The 12,830-nt window shown below is 42.4% G+C and overlaps 1 protein-coding gene across 1 annotated transcript in view; it reads left to right on the plus strand.

Moving 5' to 3' along the window:
* Positions 1–1,624: 1,624 nt before the first annotated feature.
* Positions 1,625–12,830, plus strand: part of IYD (iodotyrosine deiodinase) — a 53,577-nt gene continuing 42,371 nt past the window's right edge. The window contains exons 1-2 of the mRNA XM_075203612.1: positions 1,625–1,866; positions 6,295–6,492. Of these exons, the coding sequence (XP_075059713.1) occupies positions 1,680–1,866; positions 6,295–6,492 (385 nt within the window). The 5' untranslated portion in view covers positions 1,625–1,679. The remainder of the gene's footprint in view (positions 1,867–6,294; positions 6,493–12,830) is intronic.

A 12,830-nucleotide genomic window follows, 5' to 3' on the forward strand; every position in this document is an offset into this window, starting at 1 on the left:
ATGGTTCCTGGTCCCAAAGAGGACCCTCATGACTGTTACTCACAGGTTTATAGGCTGCTGTGGAAGCGCACAACCTACATTTTGTGCTGCCATTCCTATGCCGGCTATATATACAACAGGAAGCCAACAACAGGTTAATCCCTACACTTGCTTTGGAGCTTACAGTTGACAGCCTCAACACTGCAATCATTACTATCCATTGTTTCATGAAAAGAATTGTTTTCCTCGTATGAGTGACCTGATCCTTTGTTCCTGAGGGTATTGTAAATTACCTTTTTATTAGTTGACTTAATTGACCATAAAAAGGTCCCATCTGTTGCATTGACTTATATTAAAGGATCCGGCGCGCATGTGGCAAAATCTGGTTGTTTACGCATTCCATCTTGACTAAGGTAAACTGGCTTTGCTTGCTATGTTTTCTGTCTTATAAACCTTTTGTCCAAATTATTCTTTGGGGGTTTAGTGTTTATTATTAGATCACATTTTAAATATGAGATTGCAATTTTTTGTATCTTGTATATTTCATCATCTTCAGATGACTTCAGCTTTAGAGTAATATATATGTATCTTACATTTATTATGTACTTATTATGATCTTACATTAAACTAGATATTATTTATTAATTTATTTATGTCTTTTGCTTATCACCCTTAAGTCTCTTTATAAAATGATGGTCATTAAAAGCTGTCCTCAGTTTACACAACGTGTTTGACAATATAACCTTCATATGAAGGAATGTTTTACTAACCATTCAATACACAGTAGGACATTTCAGAAATCTAATTTATCAAATTCAATCTAATAACCCTAACTCTACTCTAAAACACAATTAGATATCAGAAACACATAGGTGGGACACCAGAACATTTGAGACACAAGAAGCTGCTTATTATTCTGGCAATGTATGTGCAAACTAATTGTAAAACATCCCAGTAAGTGGTATATTTAATGACAAATGACAATGACATAATCACAACATTGTATTTTCCCACTGCACAGATATGGACAAAAATATGTCAAGGCTTAATCAAATTTGCAAGATGGAGTACCTATTTGCCCTTGATCAAAGCTTTAAAAAAATAAAATAAAAAACCTTTTGGACTAAAAACAATATTGTGAGGTGTTCAGTGTTCAGAATAGACTGGAAATTAGTGGAAATGAATGTTATTGAGGTTAATAATAGTGTAGGAGTGGAAGAAAAACCCAAAATATGGATTATAGCACTTTTTATGCTTTTTTTAAAAAAAAAATCAGAGCCCAAAACCCTAAATCAGAACCAAAACCTTTCGTGGGGTGTTTTGGCAAAACAAATCAGAACCCAAAACCTCAAGCTAATCAGAACCCAAAACCCAAAACACCAAAAATGGCCGGTGCACACCCTTAGTTATTTGCACTTTTGTTAGTTACAGAAAATAAATTATTTCCATTATTATTCTGTTAGCAACAGTCTCTCTTCACCTCAAATAATTTAAAATCTACATAAGAAAATGCACTTTATTCCTCTTCACTGATCCATAAAAATGCAATAGTTCAATGCTCCACCAAGCTCAGCACATTGTGAAATCTGAGCAGCACTTCCCACAGTAACATCCCGCCCCTTTCTTATCTTGGGAGGTTAGTGAGCAAAACAGAAACAGAAGAGAAAATTATTTCTGTGTGAACGTGTGGGAGGAAAACCATGGCTGTATTTTCATTTTTGACCCCATTTTTTATTGCCATTATTTGTGTTTTAATTGTGATAATCTTGCAAAGCAGGAAGAAAGTGAATGGTGAGAAAAAAAATGAAATCAAGAGTAACGCAGCATTGCGTCCATGGGTGGATGAGGATCTTCAAGACGGCACTGACCTCGCTGTTGAGGGAGATGGTAAGAAGCCAGTAGTTCTTATAGTGGGAACTGTATACATATGGCTTTGTAGACTGTAGAAATCCAAGGGATGTTTAAGCAAAAAGTAACAGAACAGATAGGAACAATTATAATAATGACACTTGGAAAAACTAAACTGAGAAATATACATTAGCTACTAGAGTGAAGTGCTTTAGGACAAAGGGTCGTGCCTTGAAGTTAATAAAAAAGTGTGTCTCAGTTGTTTTTAATAGGGAAGTACAAATGGAAAAGCAGTATGACAGACCTCATCCTATAGTCTCAGTTTCTTTTTAAACTATGCGGTTAAGATTTGATTCTATATCTTCTGTGAGATTTTGTTTTATTTGTTTCAATGATGTTTAATAAATCAGATAGCAAACAGTGCAGCAATAATAATAAACTTTAAGTATAAATCTATTTAAGTGGAAATCATTTGTGGCTATTTAGTCCTGCATGTTTGTGGACAAGAAAGAATGATTTTGTGTTTTTAAAACTGTAAAGGATTTTTATGACCATTGTCATTTTCTTTGTAATGTCAAAAAAAAGGTTATGCATCATTATACAGTGAAAATAAGTTGAGGAGAGCAGGATATTGAAGTCCACAGTCAGTGACGTAGCTGGGCACAATGCAAACATCAGGGTATCTCATCATAATGCAGTTGGGAGGTGCGTCAATGCACACCATGGTGAGCGGGTGCCTTGCACGCATTTATTTTTGAAGCCTGCACGACAAGGGGGCATGGTCAAGCAACACAGATGCTTAGCTTTGCCATGCTGGGGCATGCAATGTCCTCCCAGGGGCATGTACAATGAAGACCATGGTGGCCCTCGGCCACCTTCCCCTCCACTAAAGACACCCCTTCTATGCCACACGCACTTCCGCATCCATCAGGGGGTATACCTCCCAACTGTTCCAGAATCTGAACAAAACTCTTGATCAGTGAAACAGCAGGACAGTCCTCTCAATTTGTGACAGTTGGGAATAAATGTTGACAAACCATATAGAAATTACAGCTTGTGGGGTATTGTGAGAGGGTGGGATGAGGGTGGCTTTGGTATATTAAGCGCCTCCAATCATTTTGAAAAGTTGTTTTTGTGTTTAAACTTTTCCTTTTAAAAATACAATTAAAACAAAAAACCACAATACATTATTGAACTGTGCCAGAGTTAAGAGAGAGATAAAAAAAAAACAGCTGGGAGACAAAATAGTTTAGTGGCATAACGTATGTTACAAGTATAATAAAAAAATTATAATGCAACTAAAACTCAGCACACTTAAGCAAAAACCATCAAGAGGCATGTTTCCTTGTTTGGACAATTTGCATTGTCCACCCCTGGAACTGTCACTTGTGAAAAAAGGTAAGAAAAAGGATAATGTAATGAGGAGGGGGTATGTGTGTAATGTATGTGTGCAGAAGGTGTATGTGTGTATAAAGTATGTGTGCATAAATTATATGTGTATAATGTATGTGTGTATAAAGTATGTGTGCATAAAGTATGTCTGTGTAAAATATGTGTGCAGAAGGGGTATGTGTGCATAAAGTATGTGGATAGAGGGGGCATGTATGTATAAGTATGTGAACAGAGGGGGCATGTGTGCATAAAGTATTACTCTAAAAACATACTAGTAGGTTAATTTGCTGCTATCAAAATTGACCCTAGTCTCTCTCTGTCTGTCTCTGTGTGTGTGTGTGTGTGTGTGTTAGGGAATTTAGACTGTAAGCTCCAATGGGCAGGGACTGATGTCAATGAGTTCTCTGTACAGCGCTGCGGAATCAGTGGCACTATATAAATAAATGGTGATGGTGATGATGATGATAAAGTATGTGGACAGAGGGGGCATGTGTGCATAAAGTATGTGGGCAGAGGGGTTATGTGTGCATAAAGTATGTGGACAGAGGGGGCATGTGTGCATAAAGTAGGTGGACAGAGGGGGCATGTGTGCACAAAGTATGTGGGCAGAGGGGAAATGTGTGTATAAAGTATGTGGGCAGAGGGGGCATGTGTGTAATGCATGTGGGCAGAGGGGGCATGTGTGTGTGTGTAAGGCATGCTTTCAGAGAAGCCATGTGTGCCCTCTCTGCCTACATGAGAGGGCACACATGCCCTCTCTTTCCTGCGGGCTCTAGAGACTTGGCCCTGGTAGTGGATTGCTATCTGCCACACCTGTTCCTTCCACTGCTACTCGCAGCAGTAGCAGGTAATGAGGAACTTGGGGTAGTGCTAACCGTGCTTCCAACAGATGATGAGGGCACCGGCAGCCGTGCCAATAATTGGGACACACAGAGACCAAATTTCCAGAGAGTTCACGCACAGCCACATTTAGGTTGTTTAGACCTATGTTTAAATGTATCAGGCTGGCGTCTATTCGTTCCAGTGAGGTAGACATCCTTTGTTGGGTGTCTTGCATATTGTGCAAGCATCTAAATCCTTTAGTTACCTGGCTCTCAATAGCTCTCAGGGAGTCTTGGTGGAATACCACCAAATTCTCCCTCCTGCACACTGTTAAACTGTTGAATGGATGCTGCCAAATTGGGAACAGGTGCAGGTTGAGGTTGGGTAGGTGGTGAAGTTGGTGGGCTAGGTGTGGGGGCAGCCCGCACAGACTCCCCAACTTCAGTGTCTGTTTCCATGATCTTTAAGGTGATGCAACCCTCATATTGAACATCTGTTACCTCCACAATGGTCTCCAATGCTCCTTGTAATGTTCCTTGGAAAAGGATAATCAAATTGTCAAAGACGGCAAGGATCAAAGGAAAACAAGAGAGAAAGCAAACACAAAAGTCACAGGTATGATTCTCACAGCACAGAAAACTTCTGAAAAAGAGAGAAATCAGCAAATGCCTATCCCCCAAAATGCTTACTGATTGGCTGGCCAACTATAACTAACAGATCCAGTAATATTAACTCTTGCAGGTCTCAATTTTTTATTCTTCAACACAACCTAGGTGCTTATATGCCATCGGGCCAATTCCTGCCCTCTGTTATTCAAATAAATGGACAATCCAAAATTGGATTTCAATGTTAGATTTTTTTAATAAACACATGTTATTATTATATATGCAGTTATGCCCATATACTGTATTTTTGGACACGGACACAAATTTTTGTTATTTTAGCTGTTTACCAACACATTTAAGTCACAGTTATATACTGAATATAGGCCTAAAGTGCAACTTTGATTTGAGGTTACTCATATCCAAATTGGAGGAAGGGTTTGGGATTTACAGCTGTTCAATATATAACCCCCTCTTTTCAAGGGACCAAATGTATCTCTCTCCCTCTCTCTCTTTATATATATATATATATATATATATATATATATATATATAGGAAACCAGGGATACTCTGCACTCTCCAAACAACTGGCGTCAGTTGGTCAGCTTAACATATATTGCAATATGTGGAATTAACATTCCCTGTTTTTAATATAGAACAGTACTTGGTATAGCATTGATTATGTGTTTGGAGAGTGCAGAGTATCCCTGTTTTCTTGCCTTTAAAATGTGGACAACCCCCTCTTGCACCCCAGTTTGTACATGGTGAGTGCAGAGGATCTATGTCTGTTTTTGTTTATATGTAAGTCCCATAACTCTTGCACCCCATTTTCTACATTTTTTACATTTATTAAATCCAACTTGTGTCAGGTGAGTCCCAGGTCTCCCATGGCTGCTAGTGCTTGGGAAAGCCTTACCTTTAAAAGCTGTGTGCAGGTAAGCCTTAAGCCCAGATAAAATAGCATAGCATTTGATCATGTTAGAACTGGCCAGAATGGGAAGACTTTGGCGTCAGTTGGTCAGCTTAACATATATTGCAATATGTGGAACTAACATTCCCTGTTTTTAATATAGAACAGTACTTGGTATAGCATTAATTATGTGTTTGGAGAGTGCAGAGTATCCCTGTTTTCTTGTCTTTAACATGTGTATATAAATATCAGCTTTGTTACTGGCTAACAGAAGTGTGCTGGGGGATTTTTCTCTGTGTTTGCTCCTTTCAGGATAACCCCACCCCTTCAAGCACCTGCTGTTAGCCTACAAATTGATTGAGCAACTTTCCTTTCTGTTTTCTTTGAGAAGCATGCTCTGGTATCAGTAGCTGATGGGGAGTGTTGGAGCTATATTGCTATTTGGAGGCTCTTGGGGTACCTCTTGCTAAGTTAGCTCTCAATTTAATAACATGTATACCCCAAAAATAGGGACTCTCATTAATTAAAGTTAGGACCACCCTATTAGCAGTAGCGCCGTGACGTGGCGGGTGGTTTAGCATGCATTTGCAAATGTGTGTAATTAAGAAGTCTGCATTTTTATGAACAAGTAGAAACATCAGCTTTGTTACTAGCTAACAGCAGTGTGCTGGGGGATTTCTTTAAGTGTACAGAATGTGTTGACCTCTATGTGATGCATCTTTATGAATTGTATGTTTCAGAAGTAAAAGATGAATGGCAAGGAGATGATGAAGAAACTATCTCACATGTTCCCTTTAGTCCACCACGTTATTCTGAACAGGAAATGGTGAACAGATCAAAGAAATTTTATGAATTGCTCAACCAAAGGAGATCTGTGAGGTTTATCAGTGATGAGCCAGTCCCAAGAGAAGTCATTGACAACATCATCAGAGCAGCAGGTCATTTACTTTTATTTTTTCTTATTTTTTTCACTTTATAAACCCATTAGACTAAATAATTGTAATAATATTTCTAAAACAATTCTAAGTCAATATACAGATTATTGTTCTTAGTGATTCATATAAATTGTAAGATTGCGGCAGAACCTTTTTACCTCTCTATACTACCCAGTATTGTTTTATTACTGTGTTTGATCCTAATTGTAAAGTGCTACGGAAATTGCTGCCGCTTTATGTTGGTGATGATGATTAAAATGGTTCTCCTAAGGCATGTTAGCCTCATAGAATCTGATATTGCATAAAAATCAAAGTGAGATGGGTATTATTTAGATATGAGTGAAATTGCAATTTGGATTGCTGAGAGTTTTTATTCACCAGTGAAGGATTTTGGAATTCCATCAATGGTTCTGCAAAATCAATGAAAGAATCATTGTTTTGCAGGTAAATATACTTTGTATTGCATCATGTTGCTCCAGACCACTTGCTTCTTAAACTGGAAATGGCACACTCTACACTACTCCCAGTTTATCTTCACCAAATGTTCTGAATATTATTAAATAAATTATCCAAGTTGCACATCAACCCCATTGGCTTCTTCATGTTTCTATGGAAGTTTAGATTTCGACTAATTGCTTCAGGAGAATCTCGAATTTCGGATGGCATCACTGTGGGCCTGATTCAGTAAGACTCAAAAGGAACATATTGTGGGTTTTTTTTAATAAACGCATGTAATGTGAGTGTTATGGCTAGCGGTCCTATCATAAACCTGTAGATCTCGTTATGCTCACAGGTACTCAGATGCCCCCAGGTCTTATACACAGAGTATTACAGGTTTATGAATGTACCGTAGCGCGGAGTAGCGGGGAGTAGAATCAAGCACAGTCAGGAAACAGCCCGAGGTCTAGGTCCAAAGCAGGTACCGTGGTAAGAAACAGGCAAGAGGTCAGGGCTGGCAGCAAACGAGAAGGATCCAGAAACGATGCAAAGGTCAGGGCAATAGGCAAAGAATCAAGTCCAATAAACAAGGCCAAGGATCATACACAAGCAATCCAACCGGAAACAGGATCAAAGCACAGGGGGCAGGATAGTACACAGCAACTGAGAACTATAACCAGAAGGGAGGCTAAGCTCTCCCTGCCTTATATACAGAGACTTGCCAATGGCAGCAGAGGAGATCAGCATAGAGTAATGAGCCTCAGGGGCTGATTAATTAATATGATTAATTAAACTAGTTGCACACGCGCCTGGCTGTCCTTAATGCCAGTACGCGGCGCTACAACCTACAGCGTCCCGACCGTTGTCTAGGCAACAGTCGGGGCGAAAACAGGAAGTGATGTCCCGTTCATGGAGATGGCCAGGACATGTCCTGAGGGCACAGTGAGCACGCGAACGTCCGTATTCAACTACACACGGATCTGAAGAAACGTCTTTTGTTGAATGTGGGTCTAGGTAAGCATTGCATGTACGGCACTTGCTATATTGAGACATACACAACACACTGTTGGATATGTACAATACATACATGGAATATTGGGGAAGGGACTGATGTGAATGAGTTCTCTGTACAGTGCTGCGGAATCAGTGGTGCTACATAAATAAATAGTGATGATGATGATGGTGAATATTGTCACCTGTTAATAATTTAGTCATTAATGACAAGACATTAAAACATTTTTTTTCCCCATGAAATACATTTATCAAGATATTATTAATGTCTACTGTGCATAAAATGCATTTTTACAGTTCTTCATAATTACAAACACATGTTCTAGCATGTATATGCGACAGTCATCGCTATCAGTCGGTATTTACACCTGCCCTGTTGCTGATGCAAGTGATACGACTGAAAAACACACACAGCAGATATGCCCAAAGTTTTATTTAGATGCTGCTGTGTCTGCTCAAGCTTGGCACACACTTACCATACATTGACTACATGCATACGCCCCTTCCCCTTCACATTACGCCCATGAAATCGTAGTCTATAGTAAGGGTCCTTTGTTCTTGAAAATGAATTGCATACACTTGCACTCTCTGCCGTATAGTTTGTTTCTTAGCATGCACACTGCAATTTAATGCAAAATACGGTAAGCAGGGCCGGACTGGGACTAAAAATCAGCCCTGGCATTTCAAGCATACAGGCCCATCTCTGTTGATGAGCAGGACAAAACTGTGTGCCGCTGCGCAGCAGCGGGGCCACCAGGGGCGTACCCACATTATGGTGGGGGTATGGTCAGCGTGGGGCATTGATACATACATTATAATAAAACATTACATTTATCAGGCCCTTTCTATCATGCCACCCCCACCCCAGAAACACATTACAACACCCCCAGCCCACTGCACTTATCTATGCTTCTGATGCTGCTGACATCCATCAGGGTGTGAACTTCCTGTAGAGTGAGCAGGGAAGCTCTTAGTATCACAAGATTAATAAATCTCATGAGACTTAGAGCTCCTCGGCTTGCTCTGCAGGCTGTGTCCTGTCCGGGGACTGGGAGCAGCTATCCGCTCCCTCCTGCTAACCAGAGCTGGATTTAGGCTCAAGGGGCCCTAGGCACTTAAGACGGGGGGGCTCCTATGATGTAATATGGTTATTAGACACATTTTCAACAAATACACAGGCAATACTGTGAGCACTACTATTAGGTGCACACAGTTCTGCCTTCACAAGTGAAGCAGTACATACCTCCCAACTGTCCTTGTAGTCAGACCAAATCCTGACTAAGCGGGACAGTCACCCACCAAATTCAGGACAGTTGGCAGAATGTCTTGGTCTCTCTTACCTGTCTTGTCATTGTCTCCACTTGTGGCTGCTGGTGTCTTTAGATCAGTTGCTGCTTGTCTGGATCCTGGAATGTTGGGGGCCCTATTTGGAAAAAAAAATGGTTACATGGAATTTAGAAAACTCCAACCAGCAGCGGTGTTAAATCAATATAACACCTACGTTTTAAAATTAGGCCTTATTCCAGCCCCAACATTAAAATGATAGTATTCACATTTGATAAATACATCTATTTCCCTCCAACTAGCCCTGACATTAAATAGTATATACATTTAATAAATAGACCTATTTCCCTACAACCAGCCCCAACATTAAATTAATAGTATTCCCATTTAATAAATAAACCGCTTTCCCTCCAAACAACCCCAGCAAGAAATTAAATAGCATTTATATTTAATAAAAATGACCATTTCCCACAACCATCTCAGGCATTTAATAATTCATAATTTCATTTAATAAATATACCTAATTTTCCCCAAACAGCCCCACATTCACTTAATTGCACACATTATAGTCATATACTGTCCCCCACACACATTATAGTCATATACTGTCCCCCACATACATTATAGTCTTATACTGTCCCCCACACACATTACAGTCATATACTGTCCCCCCACATACATTACAGTTATATACTGTCCCCCCACACACATTACAGTCATATACTGTCACCCACACACATTACAGTCATATACTGTCCCCCACACACATTGTAGTCATATACTTTCCCCCTTACACATTATAGTCATATACTGTCCCCCACACACATTATAGTCATATACTGTCCCCCCACACACATTGGCCATTTTTTGTTTTTCCCCTCCTACAGCCATTGCAAACATTTTCACCCCCAATTCCCCCTGCAGACATTGTCACTAACCCCCCCTTCCCCCTGCAGACATTGTCCCTCACACCCCCCCTTCCCCCTGCAGACATTGTCCCTCACACCCCCCTTCCCCCTGCAGACATTGTCCCTCACACCCCTCTTTCCCCCTGCAGACATTGTCCCTCACACCCCCCCTTCCCCCTGCAGACATTGTCCCTCACACCCCCCCTTCCCCCTGCAGACATTGTCCCTCACACCCCCCCTTCCCCCTGCAGACATTGTCCCTCACACACCCCCCTTCCCCCTGCAGACATTGTCCCTCACACACCCCCCTTCCCCCTGCAGACATTTTTAATCACTTCTCCCGTACAGTCTCCCGTGCAGTTATTTGTACTCATTTCCCCCCCTGCAGTACCTGTCACTATCCCCAGACACACCAAGACACACCAACTTACCTCAACATCCTGCGCGCTCAACTGACCGAGGGCTCCTAGATGACCTGCGTCATGACGTCACATTGCGCGGCCGCGCGGAAGTTAAAAAAAAAAAAAAGAACTGGAAGCGCAGGGACTAGACCGGCCCATACAGCCATCGGCCCTTCTGGCAAATGCGAGAAGTGCCAGATGGCCAGTCCGGCCCTGACGGCAAGTATCAGCATTTACGTTCCTTAATGAATTTGGCCCTGTATGCTTGATACAGAAGGAATTGTGGGTAGTGTAGATAACAAAGGCATTGACAGAAGTGGAAATTGTGTGTTCCTTTCTCATACTAGTGTTTTTATTATGCGCAGCATAGAGACAGACCTGAGGTGATGTTATGCATTGCTGCCCATCAGACCTCCTCAATTGCTACCAGACCTCCCAAAATGTCTGTTAAATGCCTATCAGACCTCTCAATACACCAAATTTCCCCATATGCCTACAGACCTATACACATTCCATCAGATCTTCCAAATGCCATCACATCTCCTTACATGCCCATCAGCCTCTTCACATGTTATCAGATCTCACATGCCCCTTACTCCCCAGCACAGAGGGAAGAAGAAGAGCCATGTATACAAGGATCAGAATGGGACTAAACCGGTGAGATGCGTGATTGTGACATTTTACGTTTATCTTGGGTGACAGGGAGTTTTGGCTTATTTGTGTCAGGCGCCGTTCCGCACGGCCGCCTGTCTGCTGACAGCGCGTCTGGTTGCATAGCAACCAGACGCATCACTTCCGGATCCCCCTGCCGTCCGACCTCTGGGTGTGATGACGTGCCCCGTTGCTAGGCAACGGGACGCTATGTAGGATTCCCGCCGGCAGGTATGACAGCGCTGCAGCGCTGATTCTGATTGGGTTACCACAGTATTTAAACCTCTTCCTGCCCTCTCACCAGTGCCAGAGTATCAGGTCTTCCTGCCTCCAGCGTTTGTGTATACCAGTTGCTGTATTCGTTCCTGACTATCCTCGTGCTGCTTGTGACCTTTTGACCCGGACCGTTGACTACCCCTATTTGGATTCTGCCTTTGTACTGTTCTCCCTGAAAGTTACCGACCCGGCTTGCCTCACCATTCTTCTGGATTTCCCTTTGTATCTCTTCTACCTGAACGTTGCTGACCCGGCCTGTCTGACACCTCCTTGTATCTCGCTGTGGACTCTAGGAAGGACCGCGACCTGCGTGTCCCTGCAGCGGAGTCCATACTTCCTTGCGGGGGTTCCTGGTGAATACCAGGGGCACGTTAGACTCCGCGCCTTCCTCTGAGTTGCGCCAACAACAGCAGGTGCCCACTATCAGTCGTGACAGTATACTCTGGCCATGACAACGGAGGGGTCTGGTGAACCGTCTGCTCGAGACCTACTCCTGCATTTGGCTCAACGAGTGGAGCAACAAGAAGCAGCCCAAGCGCATCTCCTACAATGTGTCCAAGGGATTGCTACCCGCTTCGATACATTTCAGAGTGCTTCACCCGCTACACCAGCCATAACCTCTTCTGCATCCACAGCATCCAGTGTGGTTACGGTCTCTACAGCGGCCTCCGGTTTACGCATCCCGACACCCGAAAAGTTTGACGGTAATCCCAAGAAGTGCAGGGGCTTTCTGAACCAATGTGCCATTCAATTTGAGTGCAACCCAGGGGCCTTTTCTTCAGAACGCACCAAAGTAGCCTTTCTCATCTCCCTCCTCAGTGGTCAAGCCCTTGCCTGGGCCTCACCTTTATGGGAACAAGGGAATCCACTTCTTAATAGCTCCAACTCCTTCATTGAAGCTTTTAGAAAAGTCTTCGATGATCCCGGAAGAGTTGCTTCTGCAGCTACTAGCTTGTTAAACCTCCGCCAAGGTGACCTGTCCGTGGGGCAATACGCAGTTCAATTTCGGACCCTGGCTTCCGAGTTAAAATGGAATAACGAAGCACTGGTGGCAACCTTTTGGCAAGGTCTGGTTGACCGGATTAAGGATGAGCTAATTTCCAGAGAACTCCCGGCTGAGTTAGATTCTCTCATCTCCATGTGCATCAAGGTGGATTTGCGCTACCAAGAGCGCACGCAAGAACGCCCTCCTGGCAAACGGTTCATACCACGGCTAGCACCCCAGTTCCAAAATCCCATCCTGCCAGTGGACGAGCCAATGCAAGTAGGACGCTCTAAATTATCCCTTGAAGAGAGGGAGAGACGCTTCAAACAACGCCTGTGTCTGTATTGTGGAGATCCGGGACACCTGCTAAGAGTTTGTCCCAAGAAA

The sequence above is a fragment of the Mixophyes fleayi genome, chromosome 3, assembly GCF_038048845.1.
Source record: "Mixophyes fleayi isolate aMixFle1 chromosome 3, aMixFle1.hap1, whole genome shotgun sequence".
Taxonomy (NCBI): Eukaryota; Metazoa; Chordata; class Amphibia; order Anura; family Limnodynastidae; genus Mixophyes; species Mixophyes fleayi.